The 21,152-nt window shown below is 42.5% G+C and overlaps 2 protein-coding genes across 7 annotated transcripts; one reads left to right on the top strand and one right to left on the bottom strand.

Moving 5' to 3' along the window:
• Positions 1-235: 235 nt before the first annotated feature.
• On the bottom strand, positions 236-17,992 carry nsmce4a (NSE4A component of SMC5/6 complex). Of its 6 annotated transcripts, none has more exons than XM_028603394.1 (11): positions 17,968-17,992; positions 7,393-7,631; positions 7,205-7,285; positions 6,315-6,445; positions 4,441-4,592; positions 3,532-3,631; positions 1,994-2,084; positions 1,812-1,906; positions 1,678-1,726; positions 1,487-1,572; positions 236-558 (listed from the first exon to the last, which is right to left on the bottom strand). In XM_028603394.1, exons 2-11 carry the CDS (start codon positions 7,595-7,597, stop codon positions 493-495), a joined length of 1,056 nt encoding a protein of 351 aa, XP_028459195.1. In that variant the 5' UTR covers positions 7,598-7,631; positions 17,968-17,992; the 3' UTR covers positions 236-492. The 6 variants fall into 6 exon arrangements, with proteins under 6 accessions (XP_028459195.1, XP_028459194.1, XP_028459196.1 ...); XM_028603393.1 differs by lacking the exon at positions 17,968-17,992 and adding an exon at positions 16,209-16,297; XM_028603395.1 differs by lacking the exon at positions 17,968-17,992 and adding an exon at positions 9,447-9,478.
• A 773-nt stretch (positions 17,993-18,765) lies between these two features.
• On the top strand, positions 18,766-21,144 carry LOC114572343 (coiled-coil domain-containing protein 177). The gene has a single exon (XM_028603937.1). It carries the CDS (start codon positions 19,326-19,328, stop codon positions 21,018-21,020), a length of 1,695 nt encoding a protein of 564 aa, XP_028459738.1. The 5' UTR covers positions 18,766-19,325; the 3' UTR covers positions 21,021-21,144.
• Positions 21,145-21,152: the final 8 nt, after the last annotated feature.

Here is a 21,152-nt window from a genome sequence, read left to right as displayed (position 1 = left end):
ATGTTAAAAGTGACCCATTGTCACCAGTTGCACTTATCTTTTGACTCATAACTAGGACATGGTCATGTACTTAATATGCATGCACATGCCGTTTGTTCTCCGTCTTTCAGGGAACTGCACAGCACTTTTGAAATATTTAACCTTTTAACCCTGGTTTTACCAACCCACATATCAAACCAATCAAATTACAGCATTCCCTCATAATCCATATTACATAAATTACAACAGTAGCAGGTTTCTATTCAATTTCTTTTATTATAACTTCTAAAAACAGTAAAAAGTAAATATAAAAACAAAATGTGCAACTGAGTAATTAGGATCTCACAGTAACGATGCTATGTGTTTACATGAGTGGTATATACTGGAATTTGGCATTTGCAAATTTCTAACAATTTGTTTTTATTATTTAAAAAAAAAAAAAAAAAAAAACAGTAACAGTAACACACCTAAAAACAATGTTGGGTTTCAGCTAACAAAAAGGAGGAGGGTCCATCAGTCATTCTGCGTGTTTGGAGGCTGAATCATTGTGTCTCTGATATCGAAGGCTTCTATGAGCTCCTGGAGAAAGACAAAGAGTTGGAAAAATAAATCATGATCAAAGACACAAAACAAGATTCTAGATTAAAGCGTGATTTATGCTTATGCGGAGGCTCCACGCAGAGCTTTTTCCGTAGCCTACGTAAGTGGCCTGAAGTTTATACTTGTGCGTTGGTGTGTGCGTCGATCTCTTTTAAGAGAATAGCAGGGCCGGCATGTGTGTGTGCGCATGGGGAGTGTGTGGTAGAGTGAGTGAGAGAGTGACGGGAATTAGCTTGGGGGCAAGTAAAGACTCTAGAGTCATAGTGGGAGAAACAAAGTGTCTCCCCTGCGCTTTCTGACCACGGTGGGAAATCTGTAGCAGGAAAAGTTAACCAGGAAATGAGTAGAGGGAAATGCAACGCTACCAAGCAACGGCGAGCTACGTGTAGTTAAATTGCTGCGACGTGTAGTTAAATTTTTCGAGAGGTGCACATCAGGCTGCGGCGTAGGGTCCCTGTCTCCACGTACCTATGTACGTAGCCACGGCGTCAATTTAAAGCTATAGTGAGTCGTTTCTGTCGCTCCCATGAGAAATTCTAAGTAAGGACAACTAAACTGTCAGCGCGTCCACATAATACTGCATTCCGTGATCGCGCACCGCCCCCACACCCCTCCTCCACGCAGTTGCTAGTAGCCAAGAAGGACACGGAGGATTAAAAAAAACACGATGGACTCTTCAGAAGAGGTAATTATCTTACCACTCGAGTTTCTGAGCGGGAAAGTCACCGGACACCACAATCTTCTGAACATAGCCATACTGAGAAATACAGAGAGAGTTGTGTGGAGCTGATAGTCTTAATTAGCTTTGTAGCAACGATCATTAATATAAAAAAGTTACGCACTAAAGCTTTAACGCAGAAGCATAAATCCCGCTTCAATCCTCTATGTTCAGGCCAGACTTGCTAACCTTCCATAATTTTGGGCTGATGGAGACAATGCACTGTTTACGGCTGTATGATCCTCCAGTGTCCACCTCTCCCTCCTCTACGGGCGCTAAGACACAAAAACACACAACATTGGTAAAATAACTGACCTAAAAGACATTTTCTTTATTATTGTTAAGACTGAATAATACAACAAAATGTTACATCCTCTCACCTATGCAAGGCAATTTGTCATTATCCAAATACATCCGTGCCAACCCATCCTAAAAACACAAACAACATTGTTTACACCTGTTAACAGTCACTAGAGGGCAAACAACAAAACACACAACAGCAAAGGCAGCTCACCCTGATGAGAAAAGACATGTGGAAAATGTTCTCCACTGTCCGGGAAAATGAGTTGGGGTCGATGACAAACTCATAATACGATATCGGTGAGGTCGCTGCAATAGAAAACACGGACACGTGAGCAAATAATAATTACACCGTGGTGAAACAGGTAATGTCTGTGAGGTCAGCTTTAAACTCACGATCGTCTTGGTAATAACTCTTCAGGTATCCCAGGATCCTTTCCACCTCTTTCTCTGTCGCTTCTTGATTCGAGTCTTCCATTTTCTTCAGCTGACGGACAACATTAACATGATGCAGTAATTATCTGGGACATCAAAACCCTCTCAGACAAGATACCTTTCGAAAGATAAATCGACTTTTTCGATGGGTGATGGGAGGCTGCTAACATTTAGATTTAAGTCATCGTCTACATCGGGCGGCTGTGGCTCAGTGGTAGAGCGGTCGCCTGCCAATCGGACGTCACACCTTGTACGGCAGCCTCGGCAGCCTGTGTGGGAATGGTGAATGGTTCCTGTAGTATGTAAAAGCGCTTTGAGTAGTTGTTAAGACTAGAAAAGCGTTATATATAAATACAGTCCATTTACATTTACATCGCGATGTGCGCATGCACAATAGTCACATCGCAGGACGTTGCGATGTTGACGCTACAACTTCTTTGCTGCTTGATAAAAAAGTAACTTTCACCATTCTCCTGTTACCGGCCGACCCTTCCCCTTTAAGACAGGTGGCCATGTGGGCAACGCGTGGATGTGACGGAACGTTAGTCCAACAGGGTTTGTTATGTGAAGCGAGGCTCTCCGTGTGTAGAAAAGTACCGTAAGCGGCAGCTGCCGCTGACACAGACATGCTTTTCCATGGGTAGTGAAGTTACAGTAGTCACGTTTTTTAAGTTCGCAGCAAAGACAAACTAAACACCTGATTAATGCAACGTAATCACGACGTCTCCCGGCCATTTATCACCGCAAAAAGCTGATACCAGCCAGGCTAAAGCTAATAAAGTTAGCCTAAACAAACAATGGGTCTGTCCCAAGCCAACTAACATTACGGTTCGAAGCCGCGACGCTGGAAACCTAACACTAATCTACAACAGCAGTCTGTGTCGGATATAACGTCATTTACACTGATTTAAGTGTTTTTGGATACACAGTTTGTTGCTAGTGCGTGACATGCAGGCTCTGCATGCACAGCGAACCACCAATCACAATCAATGATGATCAATTTATCAAACAACCAAAGCAGGCCCTGCTAGTCGACCACAACCGGAAATTTAGAGGAAGCAAAATGCATGTATTATTAATATCATTCATTGATAGTATAATATGAATACAATGGTGTCATGTCAGTCCATCAGTGTATTTCTACCTAAATTCCCTCTCCACAATCTCTTCAGCAGTGTAGTCACAGTGCTTCCTTGCTTTGGTGTTTGTAAAGCATTCAAGTTCAACAAAGAATGGTTCACATAAGAAAAGTTCCTTTTTCATTTTTATTTTCTATGTAGATGCACTCCCTTACAAAATCACCCCAGTAGTCAAGAATTATTTATTATTTCCAAATAGAGCTATTTATGTCATCTTGTAAAAATTACAGTCTTTTTTCATATCGCAGAAAAATAAATATCGCAATGTCGTGCAGCCCTATTTAAGGGTATCATGGACTATTTATTATCGGACACATTACTCACACTCGTAACTTCACATGCATGTAGAAGTTTAGGTACCTGAGTAGGCATTATCCTTTTGGCTTCCTTGTTAGGTGCCTTCCGTTGCCGTTCTATCCTTTGCTTTGGAGGAGGCGGCTCTGCATGGAATGAACCCATCCTGATGAAAAACAAACCACAGAAAAATAAAAAAAATAAAAACAGGGAAAAATGTGATAATGAACCTATAAATAATTAATAAACTGGTTTAAACTCTAAGTACATTTTCAACACAAGACTACAAATCAACAGCAGTGTTTCCTCTATGGTGATATTACCGCGGCAGCCCGCAACGGTAAAATTTCTGTCGCCACGGTATCAGAAATAGGGCAGACGCACAACAGGGTTTCCGCTATGTACACCGCACACCGCTGCTCCTTCAGCTGTTTATCAAAAATCATAAAGTCGTAATTACACGACTCTGCGAGCCGTCTGCTTTACTGAACTCAAGCGAACTGTCATCCGCTCGCTCTCCCCTTTAGGGTGAGCAACTGGAACAGTGACAGGACGTCATCACTCGCCAAGTCACGGCAACCACATAAACAACAGGCCGAGTGCTACTTGTCACTCAATCTTAGGCAAAGTGACAAACAGTGACGAAAGCCACGACATGAAATTCGCACTAACGCGGGTCCCGTGAAATGTGACAGCTACAGTTAAATAGCGTTGTGGACACTGAATTTCCTGTTTATCAGACCCCAGATGAGACAAGAAGCTAATGTTAGCGAACGCTGCGGTGACGGTCCCTCTGCCTCGGCCTCCCTGCTGCAGGAGATGCTGTATTCCTCCGACACGCTGTATTAACGTTACCGTTTTAAAACCGTTTTTCCAGGTTAGTGGTGGTCATCGTAAGCGGTTGTTCCAATAAGCAGGCAAACGCCCTGGCACCGACGACGTCACAGCTGACACACAACACGCCGAGGCACTCACATGTAATGGAACGAGGGGGACGTCCTGAAACAGCACTCCGCTCTCCTGGCCACTCGGTGCCAAGCATCCTGGGGCAGGTAGCCATCAACTGCACCGCCGTTCTGCTGCTCGTCCTCATCGTCTTCTAGTCGGTTGAGACCCATGAAGGACAGCTGTCGGAGAGAAGAAGAGAGATCCCTACATGACCACTGCCATGCTTACTGCCTTGTTACTTGCATTACAAACATATTCAGTTTTTTCTACATTGTTGTTACAAGTTTATCCTGGTGCTTTTTATGTCCTAGTTATGTTTTGCTCTCTTTTCTTTTGTTAAGTCTCTTTCTGTGTTCTACAGTAAAGCACTTTGCATCAACTGTGTTGTGTTGAAGGTAAAGCTGCGAGTGTCCCGTTTTTGTCCAAAACAGGACAGGAAATTGGCATTTAAGTGAGTTTTGTATAACAACAGCAGGTGTCCCTAGTTAGAGTTAAGAGGTGCATAACACTGACATCAAGATATAAGCCGTATAGCTCAGTTGGTAGAGCGGGCGCCCATATATAGAGGTTTACTCCTCAACGCAGCGGGCCTGGGATCGACTCTGACCTGCGTCCCTTTGCTGCATGTCATTCCTGACATGCTTTCCTGTCAAAATAAAAGGGCCGAAAATGCCCCAAAAAATAATCTTAAAAAAGGCCTGTACTACAAAACAAGATTTGGCGTTAACGAGGTAACTTCAGGTTCAACCGAGGGTTTTGTGTATCACGACGGTGGATCACGTGTTACCGGGTTAAATCACCACGGTAACTTATGCTGAACACCTAACCTGCTCGGGAGCACGTTATGTTGGAGAAAAGAGCTCAACCGGTGTAAAAGCACCGCCTACTGACCAATCAATACTTGACTGATAACGGCGTCACCGTTCTTATAGAAGATCCGGTGGAGCTCGGTGCGCAGAGAGAGAGAGAGAGAGAGAGAGAGAGAGAGAGAGAGAGAGAGAGAGAGAGAGAGAGAGAGGGGTAACTTTTCTCGAACCCCGTGGGGAGAAGGACCACAACATCATGGCCACCAACACAACTCAGCAAATATTGTTCTTGCTCGTGCTTTAACTTCTGGATATTCGCTCGCATCTTTCTAGCGCACATCCTCAACGTCATCGTTCTCAGCCACTCCCTCTGTTCGCTGATTGGCCCGCCAAATATTAAGCCGGAGAAAACCCAAGAATATAGCAAAAACCCAGACGGAGTACTGAAGGGAAATGGAAATTGAGCGGAAGTACGTAGGAGGGCGGAGTCAGGCTATCTGACTGTATTGCGTTTTGCCTGTAAAACCGTGTCTGTGTTCTTCATATTTCTGTAGTATTATCGTTTGCTCTTCTTCTGTAAAATATGGTAGATGTTTGTGGTCATATAGACCAAACACCGCCTCCTTTATGTGAACGCGCACGTCGCTGGATTGGGAAACCCTGGGTTGATTGAACTAGTTGTTAACCCCCGTCGTGTCACAGCTTAGGCAGGACCGCGGTTGTTAGGTTTGGTGAAGCCGGGTATCTGCAATAAATCCAGGGCATGTTGATCTTGATTCGTAGTACAGGCCTGTGGTGCATTCAATTTAGGTTGCACAGTTCTATATATTTATTTGACTGCTCTTTATTGACGTATCAGACTAATACAGGAGAAAAACCCTTCTCCCCAGTTTTAAATGAAATAATGACAGCAAGTGTGTTACGCTTTTAAACCAAAGGAAGGGACATATTGTAAGTGAAGTGTGAAATGCTGTAAAGAAGGAAAGTGGGTCATTTATTGCTTTAGCTCGACTTCATACAAGGAACAGCACACTCGGCCACCTCACACACATTGTGTATGCAGTTATGATGTGTATAAACAATAAACTCACTCACAAGATGCTCAGAAAAAGCAGTGGGATCGAAAGTAGTGCCCTCAGTGAACAGCTGGCTGGCTTTCTCATTTCCCAGGTCTGTGGCGACAACAAGGAGGTGGGCATCCAGAGCTGCTTCTCTCGGCTGCCGGACTGCCAGGGAACACAGTGTATGACTTGTTACTCTTGGATACTACAAATACAGTATATCATTCCACTGCGTGCAAATGAGAAATTTAAAACAGGCAATTTAGAGTCACAAATTAACTAGTCTCGCTTTGCCAGACCATCATCCACAGCACTGCGGAGGAGGGTCTGGCTAGTCCACACAGCATTCCGGGATGGGAGAAAAACGTGCTCTGGTTTACTGGCATTTCTTTAAACCAATCACAATCGTGTTGGGCGGCACTAAGCTCCGCACAGATAGTCTAGCTAGCTGTCTGGATTTACCCTGCAGAGATCTGAGGAGCAGTTAACCATAGTCCTCATGAATCCACCCGAGTTTAGAATTCCAACACAAAGAAAGTGGAAGGAAACGGACATTGGTGAAAAGACATGGGGGGAATTTCCTGCGGCATTGGAACAATCCCAGAAGTGCAACATCGTGGATATAGACCCACCAATTAACCCAACCTGCATGTGTTTGGACTATGGGAATAAACCAGAAACACAATCAGGCACTGGGACAACATGCAACTTTGGATGCATATTTTTTTTCAATGCAGATGCTAGTATTAAGATTTTGCTCTGCTTGAGAACATTTATTTATTGTGTAGTGCAACACTGTGGCTCGCCTCGCCTCCATACTTTCAGTTTACTGAATGCACAACCCTCTATTCATGCAACAGGCATAGTCACTGGATTGCAGCCCAAATTCAACATTTCTATGGTTGTATTGTATCTCACACCTACCATCTTTAAAAAGTTTGACTGCCTCTTGTAAAACTTCGGTGAGCTTGTTGTTGGAGGGACTCAGCATATCTTCCCTATTCTCTAGAGGAAAAAACACAAGGAAATACATCAAAGACGTGTCAACAACAAACAAAAACAACAACAACTGCGTCGGCTGTCAGCCCAACCTGCCTGTCCGTCTTACTTACGCGTCACTGAATTGATGAGGTCCCTGTACTTGCTCCGTATTTCTCTCCTGAGTCCCGGGTCGTTGTCCTCGTCTTGCAGGTCAGGTGGGCCGATAGCACAGCCACCGTCGTCCCCGTCATCCTGCTGTTGGTTTCCTTTCCTTCGGCCAGCAGAACCATTCTGCCGGGGAGACTCCTCATCACCACCGCCTCTGGTCCTCTTCATGTTTGACGTTAACGTTTGTCAGTCAGTGAACGAGCTGTGTGTTTTGAGAGGGAAACACGACCAAATAAACAGAGTATGTTTCTGTTTTGGAATGTTATAGCCAATTAACTAGCTTCTGAAAACAATTCTTGGAAGGAAAAAAAGAAGAGTACGAAGGCAATCTGATTCTGGATACGTTATTAAATTGTTATCCTTATTCTGCGACGTGTAAACCAAACAGAGCTGGTTTGGTGAAAGTTTAGCCAAAGACGTAAGGAAAAACAAGATAGAAATCCAATACTCTAGCGCATTTACGAGGTAGGTAGGCCGCGGTGCAAAATGTTTCAAGTGTCAGATTAAATAAAAAGTAGATTAACACAACGTGATTAATATAATGCATTTGAATTACCGATGTCGTACCACATACGTGCTAAATGGGAATTAACCATAGTTTAGCTACTGCAAAACGATATAACTACTTAACACTGGCGTTACATTATATTTTTCAACGAAGCACAGCCTTGGTGTTACTGCAAATTGCATAATAACGTTACGTGGTTAACAACAACATACCAAAGCAGCTAAAATACGTTTAAAAACCCAAACTCTGATCGGCTATCAGTCAAACCAGAAGCAAACGTCTGCCGAAAAGGTGTTATGCTGAGTTTTGCATGCCTGCCGAGAAATTCATCCGCACGGGAAAACTAGTGCATTTTAAAGTAAAATAGTTTAAAAATGATATAATCTTCTTTGTCAGCTTTATCAATTGTGATAAATAACCCGAAGACTTTTAAAAGTTTAAAGTCATTATTGTTTTATTAAACTCAGTAGTAACATTTCTCTGCTACCCGGGAGTTGGCAAAACTCGGCACAACACCGGCGGCTAACGCAAGCACGGAGTAGTTCACAATCTCTTTTCAGTTAGGTTTCAGTTCATCTTTGGTCTGAGCAAACGTTAGCCGATGTTAGCTAGCTGGTAAAAACAGTTGTTAGCATTAGCAACGTAGCTGAACGTTTAGACCTAGCTCTTCTGTCTTAGCAAAGGTCACACTAAAAGTAAACTAAAAGCGTGCCCTGGTAAACTAACGTTAGCTAGATCTATTAATTATTCTTGAGATAACATTAACATACCTCATACCTGTGTAGCAAGAAGGCGCGTCAGGAGCAGTTCAGAAATGTTGACGATGATGAAGTTAGTTTCGTATTAACGTTACTTTCTTATCTGGGAGAAATGGAAACTCGCAAATGGAATATTCTACTTTAATATTAATAATGCATTTGTATTCAAAAATAATAATAATAAAACAAAGAACATGCTTAGCATACGTCGATCAGAATTATTATCTAATCCAACTAATAAGGCAGGAATCTCTTGCAAATGTGGTGACCGAAAGCATGAAAAGGTGTCACAGCTGTGTCAACCCCCATGCGCAAAATAATAATAACAAAGCGGTCACTGTATGCAGGCTGTATAAACATCTTCTTAAAATACATGTAACAGGTCCTCATCAGTGCTTCAAAATACAACAAAAACAAAATGTGGAGCAGACATAGCCTACCAGAGCTAATTGATCTTGATTGGCAAGCTGCCATACACAACTGTCTATATTCTTAAAATCTAATTTGCAGCACTACTGTGGAATAACATCCTTTCAATCATGCAAGCTTGTCGAGATCTCAACATGGATGTATTAAGAGAATCAAATGTTCTCTCAATTTCAGGTTTATAAACGTCTGACGAATACGGAACTAACTTCAACAGCACCATGCTTTAGGGCGGCAGTCAAACAGTCAAAACACGTCAGCAGCCCATTGACATATATAAAAGCAGCAGCCAGTCATCCCCGGGTTACTCACTATGGTTACTCACCGGCAGATGGCGCGCTAATTAAGTAAGTGTCTGGTGGGTGTGAACTAAGAGAGCCGCTCTTTATTTTAAATTCATTGTTTTGTTGTCAGGGTAACTAGAACGGCGTCTGGCATGGTTTATTTTTTTTATAAACAATCTTTATTAAAACTATACGATACAAACAGTACAGTACAGCATAAACAATCAGTCATTAATACAGAAAAAAAAACACATTAGTGAAGAGAGCCAGGGGGAGATTCAAATAAAAACATAAAAAAAAGAGCATAACTGAATGGTTTTAGCAGCTTTCTTATTTTTTGAGTCATAGATGGTTTTGATGTATTGCTCAGTTTCCTTACCAAAAGCAATAAAAGAAGGTTTAGAGTTACTAAATTTGGCTTTGTGAATATGATATTTCCCTAAAATGATCAATAAGTTTACTAGATATATTTCTTTCTGTTTTTTACTTGTGTTGTCATGGAAACCAAACAGTACATCTTTCCACAACAAAGAAAAATCAGCGATAAGTTTATCAGTAATGTATCGAGATAAATCCTTCCAGAACATGATGGTATAGGGACATTGCCAAAGCAGGTGCACCAATGATTCTGGACATATTCCACATAACGAACAGTTAACACAAATGTCAAGCTTAAACCTAAGAAGATATTGCTTAGCAGGATAATACCTGTGTATGATTTTGAAAGAGACTTCTCTTACTTTATTCGTAAGGAGGTACTTGTAAGGAAGATTCCAAATAATCTTCCAGTTCAGGTTGTCAACAAAGTTAGACCAATAGGGAACAACATTAGGGGTGCTGATGACCTCTTTCTGGAATAAAGAGCGAATGTTACGATTATTATTTCTAGTTGTGGAAGCGAAACACATATTACCAATTGAGGTCAACTTAGGGTCCAAAGCTGGTAAGCAAACTGGTTTTCCAGTCCCTTTTAAGAGAGTTAAAATACCAGATGGGATGGCATCCATAACAATTGCAAACTCTCTTGGGGTGATTGGAATGCCAAAAGTATGAATGAATTCAGAATAATTCAGCAATGATCCATTACCATTTAGTAGTTGGGACACTAGAATGTTATTATCAAACCAAGTTTTATAGAATAAAGATTTATTCTTGAATTTAATAAGCCGATTATTCCAGATGAAGCACCTATGTGGGGAGAAATTATGTTTGTAGATTAATGACCATGCTAAGAGCATTTGTTTGTGGAATTTAGATAAACTTAAGGGAATTTTTTCTATTTTATAATCACACAAAAGTAAATATTTAAAACCACCAACTTTAGAGAAAATATAGCTAGGTATAAAATTCCATGTAGAAGTGGGATTCATTAGAAACTGCTTTATCCAATTTATTTTGAAAGTATTATTAAGGGTTGTAAAATCAAGAAAGTTAAGACCACCACGTTCAAAGGCGTTCATAATAACAGAGTTTTTCACATAATGCGTCTTGTTTTTCCAAATAAAATTGAAAAGTAATTTATCAATGGAATTACAGAGCTTTTTGTTGACAAATAAGGGGATAGCTGCATAGGTAAGACGGGATAAACCTTCTGCTTTAGTCAACAATACTCGTCCTTTCAAGGATAAGTCTCTCTGCAGCCATTGTTTAAGCTTTTTCTTTGTCTTATCACTAATCAAGTTAAAGTTTTCAGAGCATCTCTCCTCCTCATTTTTCATTATAGTAATCCCTAGATAAGTAATCTTATCCTTGATTGGTATGTTACAGATCTGGGAGGTGTCGCTTTCTTTAAGGGAAAAAAAGTTCACATTTCTTCAGATTTAAGCAGAGTCAGGAAGCTGCGGAAAATAATTCTATTGTTTTGATAGCGATTGGCACTTGGCTGGCATTTTTTTAAAATAAAGTAGTATCATCTGCTAGTTGGGTGAGGATAACTTCTCTTTCTGCAATTGAAATTCCTTTTAAAGGCACTATTTTTAATATGGGTGGAAAGAAGTTGTGTATATAAAATGAATAGGTAGGGAGAGGCACGGCAGCCCTGCCAGATGCCTCTTTGCAAGTCAAATCTCGGTGATGTCCCATTTTTTACTCTGATAGAGCTATTGCCTTTGCAGTACATTGTTCTAACAGCTTTACAGAAAAATTCACCAAAACCAAATTTCTCAATAGTTTGAAATATGAAGTTATGTTCTACTGTGTCAAAGGCTTTATAGAAGTCCAAGAAAAAGATAAAACTATCGTTAGGACATAAATATGAATAATCAATTAAAAAGACAAGCCGAATATTGTTAGAGATATGTCTTTTTCTCATGAATCCTGATTTGACTTGAAAACATTTTTTAATCGTTTTGCGATGATTGAGGCAAACATTTTGTAGTCAGTGTTGAGTAATGAAATAGGTCGCCAATTATCAATAAACAGTGGATCTTTTTTGGGTTTAGGGATTAATGTAATTAAACCTTGGGTCAGTGACGGAGGTAGAGAACCTTTTTCAACACTTTCTAAAATCACTTCAAGTAGAAAGGGAGCTAAATCTTGTGTAAAAGCCCCATAGAACTCTGCAGAGAGGCCATCAACTCCAGGAGATTTGTTAGTTTTACAATGTTCAATTGCAAATGTGATTTCCTGCAAGGTTATAGGTTCATTGCAGAGTTTCCTATTATCTTGAGACACTGGTGTGACGGTAAGATTGTTCAAGAATGTAGTGGTTGAATTATGGCAGTAATTTGATTTGTATAAATTTCTATATAAGTCCGAACAGAAATCAGCTATGGTCTTCGGATTATCAGTTACAGAATCGTTAATATTAAGTTGCTGGATTAAATTGAATTTCCCATGATATCTTTCTAAGCCGAAAAAATAAGCAGAGTTCTGTTCCCCTTCTTCAATCCACCTTTTTCTTGACCTTATAAAGGCACCTTCTGCTTTGTTGGAGTAAATCTCATTTAGTTTAAGTTGTTCCGAAATTAAGGTCAGTCGTTCCTCCTTTGAAATATCTGCGGGGTCCTTCTGGTACAAAGAAATTATTTTAAAGACCACTCTTTCTTCCTCCAATCTACGATTTTTGGATAGGATACTACCATAATTCCTCAAATATTGGCCAGTTTTAAATTTGAGAAGTTCCCAATTGCTACCAAAAGCATCCTCAGACTTTGCTTTATTCCAAAATAATTTTTTTTATGCCTGATTTTACCACATTATGTTGTAAAAGCGAACTGTTTAATTTCCAGTAAGCATTTCTACATCTTGTAGAGGGGGCAGAGTGTAAGGGGATAAATATGGAGACTGCATTATGATCTGTTAATGGAGTTGTGATGATATTAACTGATATTTTATCAATATTCAAATGATCAGAAACTAACCAATAGTCCAATTGTGAACGTCTGGTGGCATTCCTATTACTCCAAGTAAAAGCATTTATGTTAGGATTGTTAAACCTCCAAACATCAATCAAGTTAAAATTTTTGCATAAATAATTTTAAGTTTTCATTTACTGCTGAGGAAAAACGTGGAGGCCAACAGTCAATGTTGTGATCTAAAACCATGTTGAAATCCCCCCCTATTACTATACATGAATTTGGAAAGTTATTAAGGGTATTTTGTATATGTTTCTCTAAAGTTTCAAGCATTATGTCGTTCTCATGGTTAGAGTTATAGCCATATATGTTAATAATTATCAAAGTAAAGTTTTCAATGGTTAACACTTGAAAAATGAAATGACCTGATGCATCACTGACAGATAATAGAATAGTCCCTGGAAAGTTATATTTTAGAGTCGCAACACCAGCAGAATGTTCAGACCCATGAGCTTGCCACAGATCATTTCCCCATTGGGATCTCCATAATCTTCCATCATCCGGAACTGAGTGTGACTCTTGAATGACACAGAAATCAGATTTGTGCTGCTTGAGAAACAAAAATAACGCCTTGCGCTTAACAATATTCCTTATCCCCCTGGCATTTAGAGTAATGATAGCTAAAGACGTATTAACAACAACAGCTAGAACAATATAAGAAGTAAAGTTTGGATAAAACTAGACTTTAACCTTACTGCAAGGAGCTGCACCATTTAACTTAAAAAAAAAAAGTGCATAGAGGAACTTAGTAAAGCAGTGAAAACTTTTGAGGTACCTAGGTTCTCAGTCGACAACTAACACATACCAGTTATTGGCCATTAATAGACATAAAATGTTAGCCTATAGAACATTGCAAATAAAAAAAAAAAAAAAAAAAAAAAAACTGGATGTAATAGATGTCTTGTAAACATAAACAGTTGAGTGTCATTAAAGTGCTCAACAGCCCTTAGAAAAATATTTAAACAAGAAAGTGACTCTCAAAACAGAGAGAAACATACACACAGTGAGTGAAAAGCATTTTGGTTGTTATAACTTAACTCGGCTTAGGGCACATGTAGACAGGTGTGGCGTCTACCACTTTCAGGTATCTGGAAACAGTTCAACTCCAAAGAAAAAAGGCTCGACCACCCACGAAGTAAGCAGCTTTCCCTTGTTCTCGCGCTTTAGCCACCAGTGGCCACAGCTGCGACCTTCGCTCTCTGACTGCTGGGGACAGGTCTTCGGCAAAACGTAGCTTGTTGTTTTGAAGGAAGGTTGACTTCTTTGCAGCTTTCCAGACAGCGTCGCGGTATATACGGGCACCAAATTGTAGAATTATCCTTCGAGGCTTGGTGGCATCTTTCTTTGGTTGGCCAAGACGGTGCACCGAATCAATGACATCGGGGAATTTGGCCTTGTGCTCCGGCAGGATGGACTGACAGATGTGTATAACCTCTTGGCGGACGTTCTGGTCTTTGTTTTCAGCCGTACCGTAGAGACGCAGGTTCCACCGTCGCGAGTAGTTTTCCAGCTCAGTTATTCGTTGATCCAGTAAGCTTGCCTTTTTCTCCGCTACATTGACTCTGCCATCAATGTGCGTCACTTTACCTTTCACTTCACGGATCTCAGCGCAGGCAAAATCAACAGTCTTCTTTAACCCCTCAATCTTCAGTGTATTGTTGGAAATCATTCTCTCCACACTCTTTTCCAGAGAGTCGATTCTTGTGTTGAACATGACAGATATTTTCTGCACAATACCTTCACTGTCTAGATCCAAGGAGCGCTGCGACTTCATTTTCTTTGGAACAGGAGGTTTTGAGGGAGTTGTGTTAGGAGATATGGGGAGAGGGGTGAGATCTGGTTCCCCCGAGAGAGATCACAGGTGCATTTCCCATTCAGTAATCATGTATGTTGTTCATAAGCGGATTGTCCATTGGTACCTGCATGCTACCGTAGTTGTGGTAAGCTAGCTAGCGATGCTGTTAGCCAAAGTTTTTCCCCACGTGTGTCGTTAAGAGGCGAGAATTCTACACGAAACGAGCAGAACAATAAGTTGACACGATGCACTCAACTTTGCATTAAGATATCTCCAGCAATTTACTTAAAGTAACTATGTTTCCTCTAATATGCAAGTCTGAAGGTGAACAGCTCCGAAGCGTACGTGCACTCACACCGCAATCTTGCGCAGCCACCCTAAGAAGAACGCTGGCGTCTGGCATGGTCTGGTCTTTTATATATGTTGTCGGTACACGATCCGTTCTGCCCTTATATATATGTCAATGGTTCTGCCTGCACGATCCGTTCTGCACATGCGCAAGATATTACTGTTTACGACCTGCACGATCTGTTCCACGCTAGCCTATGGCTAGCCTCCAACAGAAAGCTAACGTTAGTTTAGCTAACAGCTAATTCGGCTAACCACTAGCTGACAGCTAGATTCAGTCTAAAATGACTCTAAGTCAAACTTAATGGGAAAAGCAGGCTACAGCTACATTAAGACTTTACAGTTATAAAAATAAAGACAAGTGTTGAGTGATTGGATTTTAAATGAGCACAAGTAAAGTAGAACTGACAAAACAGCTGTTATATATGTTAAGTTAACGTTTATTTTTACGTTTTATTTTGAGGGTCTTTTAAAGTTATTACATGCTGTCTCAGCTAGCGGTTAGCCAAATTAGCTGTTAGCTAAACTAACGTTACGGTAGGTTTCCACACAGTGAAATTTCGCTTTGCTCTCATTGAGGTTGAATGGAGACAAAATTCGCCCTGATTGAGCGAGATGAGAGCGAATCGCCGAGGGGAGCGAAATAAAGTTGACGAAAGTTTAACTTTATTCAAATAAGGACCACTCGAGAACCAATCAGGTCCGTGTCTTTGTGTTTGGAGGCGGGAGTTACAAAAAAAGTCTGACCAAGAAGGCGGAGGTTATCAGCGCCGTATCATGAAAATTTTGAAGTGATTAAAATGTTTCTACACGAACATCGGTACTTCTATCAACACAAATTGTGTTTTATATGACACACGAACTTAGTTAGGGCACATACACTACTAAATAGATCACTGAATATGTTAGTTTAAACACTCGGAAGTTTTCAGCTAGCCGACAGGCTAATCGCTAGCATGTTCGGACATTGGATTTCATTGTAGCCTAGCCAGGTAGCTAGCTAGCCAGGCTACTTGTGCATTTGTTTGATTACATGTTTTGCTGGCGAACATTGACGCTTGTAGCAACACAAATTGTTGTTTATATGTCACACAAACTTAAACAGGGCAAACACACCACCAAATAGACCACTGTAGATAGTTTAAACACTCAAAATGATTCAGCTAGCCAACAGGTCACCCGCTAGCATGTTCGGACATTGCATTTCATTGTAAACATAGCAAGGCAGCTAGGCTACATAGCCAGGTTACCAGAGCATTTATGAGCTAACATTTTACAGATGGTGTGCTGCTGTGCATTTTTACCGCCCTGTCTTCTGACAGCCTGGGACCAAGGGGGTAAGCTTCGTTTCAGAACTCGAGCCATCATGGCGCCATTTTGTTGCTAACTGGCCATCACCTCCTGTTAGCATTCCGCTGACCGCCATTTTTTTTTTACATCACTTGACTGCGAATAACTTTACATCTGAAGCGTTTAAAGACTCTATTTGTCCGTTGTTTAGTTCCAAAGAAACACGACAATGTATAAAAGGCTCCATTACCTTGTACCTCACGTTATGGCTCCGTAGCAGACGTTTTTGTAAAAATAGGCTAACAATTGTGTCATAACCAAGTGACTTACTGTCGCATAGTAGAGGAATTACCGTATAGTACAGGAGAAGCTCGCAGGCAGTTTCGACTTACATGAGATGTTTAGGTTTAATTACTAATGTTAACTAGCATGTTAGTGATCAATAATTAGCCTGTGCCCATGTTATCTCCTTACATACACCTACAGTCTCCGTATCTGTAAGATTGGGAATGATTGAGATTTCTCTTGGCACAGCTACCAGAAGACTTACAACTTTCAGACACGTTGCTCATGTCACATTCTCTCAGTTGGAGGCTGCGCAGTAAAGCTGGCCATCACCGGAAAAGTGCTTCTAATAGCCTTCACTGGTCTCCGTCCAGAGCAACGGGGTCTGTTGGTCCATTATATACTGTCTATGCCTGGGACATTTAAAAAAGATTTTGCGGTCTTGCGTGTTGTTTTCGCGACCACGCCCCCGAGGCAAACTTTCGCTGGCCGAAATTCGCGAGGTGTTTCGCTGTGTGGAAGCTTTACTGCGCAGCCTCCAACTGAGAGAATGTAACGTGAGCAACGTGTCTGAAAGTTGTAAGTCTTCTGGTAGCTGTGCCAAGAGAAATCTCAATCATTTCCAATCTTACAGATACGGAGAGCGTATGTATATGTAAGGAGATAACATAAGCACAGGCTAATTATTGCTAACTAACATGCCAGTTAACATTAGTAATTAAACCTAAACAGCTCATGTAAGTCGAAACTGCCTGCGAGCTTCTCCTGTACTATACGGTAATTCCTCTACTATGCGACAGTAAGTCACTTGGTTATGACACAATCGTTAGCTTATATTTACAAAAACGTCTGCTACGGAGCCATAACGTGAGGTACAAGGTAATGGAGCCTTTTATACATTGTCGTGTTTCTTTGGAACTAAACAACGGACAAATAGAGTCTTCAAACATTTCAGATGTAAAGTTATTTGCAGTCAAGTGACGTAAAAAAAAAATGGTGGTCAGCGGAATGCTAACAGGAGTGATGGCCAGTTAGCAACAAAATGGCGCCATAGATGGCTCGAGTTCTGAAGCGAAGCTTACCCCCTTGGTGGAACCCTACCCTTAGCTTGGCTGTTGACCGGAAGCGTAACTAATGTTAGCTTGGCTGTTGACCGGAAGCGTGGAACAGATTGTGCAGTCGTAAATCCTCGTACAACAGCGCATGCGCGAACATTTTGCGCATGTGCAGAACGGATCGCGCATGTGCAGAACGGATCGTGCAGGCAGAATGTATCGTGTACCGACCAAGGGGGTAAGCTTCGCTTCAGAACTCGAGCCATCTATGGCGCCATTTTGTTGTTAACTGGCCATCAACTCCTGTTAGCATTCCGCTGACTGCCATTTTTTTTTTTACGTCACTTGACTGCGAATAACTTTACATCAGAAATGTTTGAAGACCATTGTTTAGTTCCAAAGAAACACGACAATGTATAAAAGGCTTCATTACCTTGTACCTCACGTTATGGCTCCGTAGCAGACGCTTTTGTAAAAATAAGCTAACGATTGTGTCATAACCAAGTGACTTACTGTCGCATAGTAGAGGAATTACCGTATAGTACAGGAGAAGCTCGCAGGCAGTTTCGACTTACATGAGCTGTTTAGGTTTAATTACTAATGTTAACTAGCAATAATTAGCCTGTGCCCATGTTATCTCCTTACATCCACCTACACTCTCCGTATCTGTAAGATTGGGAATGATTGAGATTTCTCTTGGCACAGCTACCAGAAGACTTCCAACTTTCAGACACGTTGCTCACGTCACATTCTCTCAGTTGGAGGCTGCGCAGTAAAGCTGGCCATCACCGGAAAAGTGCTTCTAATAGCCTTCACTGGTCTCCGTCCAGAGCAACGGGGTCTATTGGTCCATTATATACTGTCTATGGTACCGACATATGTCAATGGGTCTGGTCCACACTTATGTACTTATATACTGTCTATGGGTCCACAGTCTAATGGTCTGGTCTTGGGTCTTAGGTCGAACCAGATCTTTGATAGGCCTAACGTTACAGTCTGTTGACCTGACACGACTTTATTTAAATGGCAAGTTTTAGGTTATTTATTTATTTATTTATTTTTATTTATCCTTTATTTTACCAGGTGATGTCCCATTGAGATAGTCAAATTTCTTTTACAAGGGAGCCCTGGAGTTTACAAGGGAGCCCTGGAGGTTAGGCTACTGTTTTTCTTTATTTTTTTTATTTTTTATTAAAACAAGTTAAAATGTTTACTTAAAAGCAGCCTACAACGTTTCACATGTTAGCCTATTGAATTGAGAACAATTGAATTTAATTTTTTTTTAAAACTAACCCCATGAAAGTTAATTGATATAGGCTATAAAAAACATTAGCCTTTTTCCTTTTTTTATCATTATACCTATTCATTTTATACCTTGGCTACCTGTCATGCCCATGGATTCATACCCAGCCCTATATTATTTATTATTTTACTCAAATACGCTAAATGTTTCTAATGGCAAGGTGTATTAGACTAGTATAGGCTACTTAAATGTTAGCTAATTAAGTAATTTGACTGCAAGAAAAAAGATCGAATCTAATAGGCCTATATGCTATGATCTCTTTACGTTTTCTTATAACGCTGGCTTTAAATGGCGAGGGGAAACATGTCAAGCCTCGACCTCTCAGTCTGTCAGTTACAGCTGAGCAGCTAATCCCTCCATGACCTCTCCGTGCTGGGAAGCTGAAAGAAGAGCCCGCGGGGATGAGCACGGAAACAGAAACGGCACATTTTGAGCACCTGAAGTTAGCATTCACCCAGGTAGGCTAATTTAACTGTGGTTTTTTTATTATGGGGGAGCTGAGGTCCACGTCTCCTGGGCCTCGTCTGGACCTGACCAACCTGAACTCGGCCGAAGCAGAGAGGACTCGCTATGTTTTAACGAGTCCCCGCTCGCTGGAGTCCTGTACACGGCTCGGTGTCAAACCCGTGGCCCTTCTGATTAAATCGCTAAACGAGCTGATCGCTGAGCAGCACGACGTGCCCTTCGGGGCGATGAGAGCTATGCACGAATCCTACGAAAAGGAGAGAATTAAGCTTTTACAAATGTGCCGAGAAGAGAGGGAGAGGATTATCCGGGCGGCTGAGGACAGGTGGCCCGGCGCTAATAAAGCGCCAGGGCCTGACACCAAACTGAAGGAGGATCACTCGAGGGACAGACGGACGACGGGGTCCGTCCCGTATGCAGGTCTGTGCTTTAAAGGGACATCTGCAAGCAGGTCCTCGTGTTCTCACAGAGACCCGGAGAGGAGCACAGTCTGCAGCTTCAGTCTGGGGGACCTCAGACACACACCGGCTACTGAGATGAAACTGGAGCGGCTCACCGAGGACATTCAAAGGGACATGGGTGTCACAGTACCAGAGAGAGACCGCAAGATAGCAGCTCTCATGTTGGTGAAGCACCAGGAGGAGCAGGCTTCCCTGAAGCTCTGTCAGCGGGGGGAACAGGAGCGCCAGGAGGCCCGCAGGCAGGAGGAGGCCCAACGGGCTCAGGCGGAGAAAACCAGGAGGAAGAAGCTGAGGCAGAGTATGCAACGCTGGCACGAGGAGCTGGAGGCCCGCCGGAGGCTGAGGGAGCGCCGGGAGACCGAGGAAGCGGGACGGCACGAGCTGGAGGTGCTGCTGCAAGAAGACCGCTGGAGGAGGATGAAAGAGGAGGTGGAGGGACAGCGCAGAGGAAAGACAGAGGCCGCGCAGAGAGAAGCGTGGGCTCGCAAGCGCTACCAGGAGAAGCTGCTGAGGGAGAAGGAGGAGACGGAGGAAAGAGAGCGAGAGAGGGAGAGACAGGTAGCGGCGGAGAAGGAGCAGAAGGCCAGGAGGAGCAAAGGGCGGCAGGGGATGAAGGAGAGGCAGAGGCTGCAGGAGGAAAATGGCAGAGAGCTCCTACGACACATCCTGCTGAAACACCAGGTGGAGCAACAGGTGGAGGAAGAGGGGGAGCAGATGAGGAGCAAGCTGGAGAAGAAGCTGCGACACTCGTGCGAGAAACGTGCGCAGGCCGTAGAGGCCCGGCTGAGGGAGCAGAAGGAGCGGGCAGCCCGCGAGGAAGAGCAGATCCGGAGAGCGCAGCAGAGGGCCAAGCTGCAGAGCTTCCAGCAGCTCACACACAAAAAACTCCTGGTGCAGCTGAGCCAGCGGCGCATGGAGAGAGCCGCGCTGCACGCCTCGGCCCAGCAGAGGAACAGAGCTCAGCAGACACACCGGCACAACGAGCACAGGCAGCTGTGCCACCAGAGGCTGAGAGAGAGGCTACAGAGAGAGGAGGAGGCGATGAGGAGGGTCAGAGAGAGCCGCGTCTTCGTGAAGGACTGGAGGAGGGAGAGGCTGCGGAGACAGCGGGAGCAGGTTCAGGAGGAGGCGCACAGGCTGGCCCGGGCCTCCTTTCACATGAGGGAGAGAGTGAGACAGCAGACGCACAGTCGGACCTTTGATCAGATGGCCCTGGAGGCTCAGCTGACTGCCTCCATGAGCCGCATCAAACTATGAAAGACGTGGTGAGCTCTGGGGCTGGGTATTATTCAAACAACTTTGATACAGGTTCCTGACCTAGACTTTTTCGGATCACACCGATTTTATAAAATCCATCTTAAAGGTCCCCATGGCATGAAAATGTCACTT

Source organism: Perca flavescens, chromosome 17, assembly GCF_004354835.1.
Source record: "Perca flavescens isolate YP-PL-M2 chromosome 17, PFLA_1.0, whole genome shotgun sequence".
NCBI classification, from domain to species: Eukaryota; Metazoa; Chordata; class Actinopteri; order Perciformes; family Percidae; genus Perca; species Perca flavescens.
Note: the sequence above shows the minus strand (reverse complement) of the source record. Positions and strands in the feature narration are given on the sequence as shown.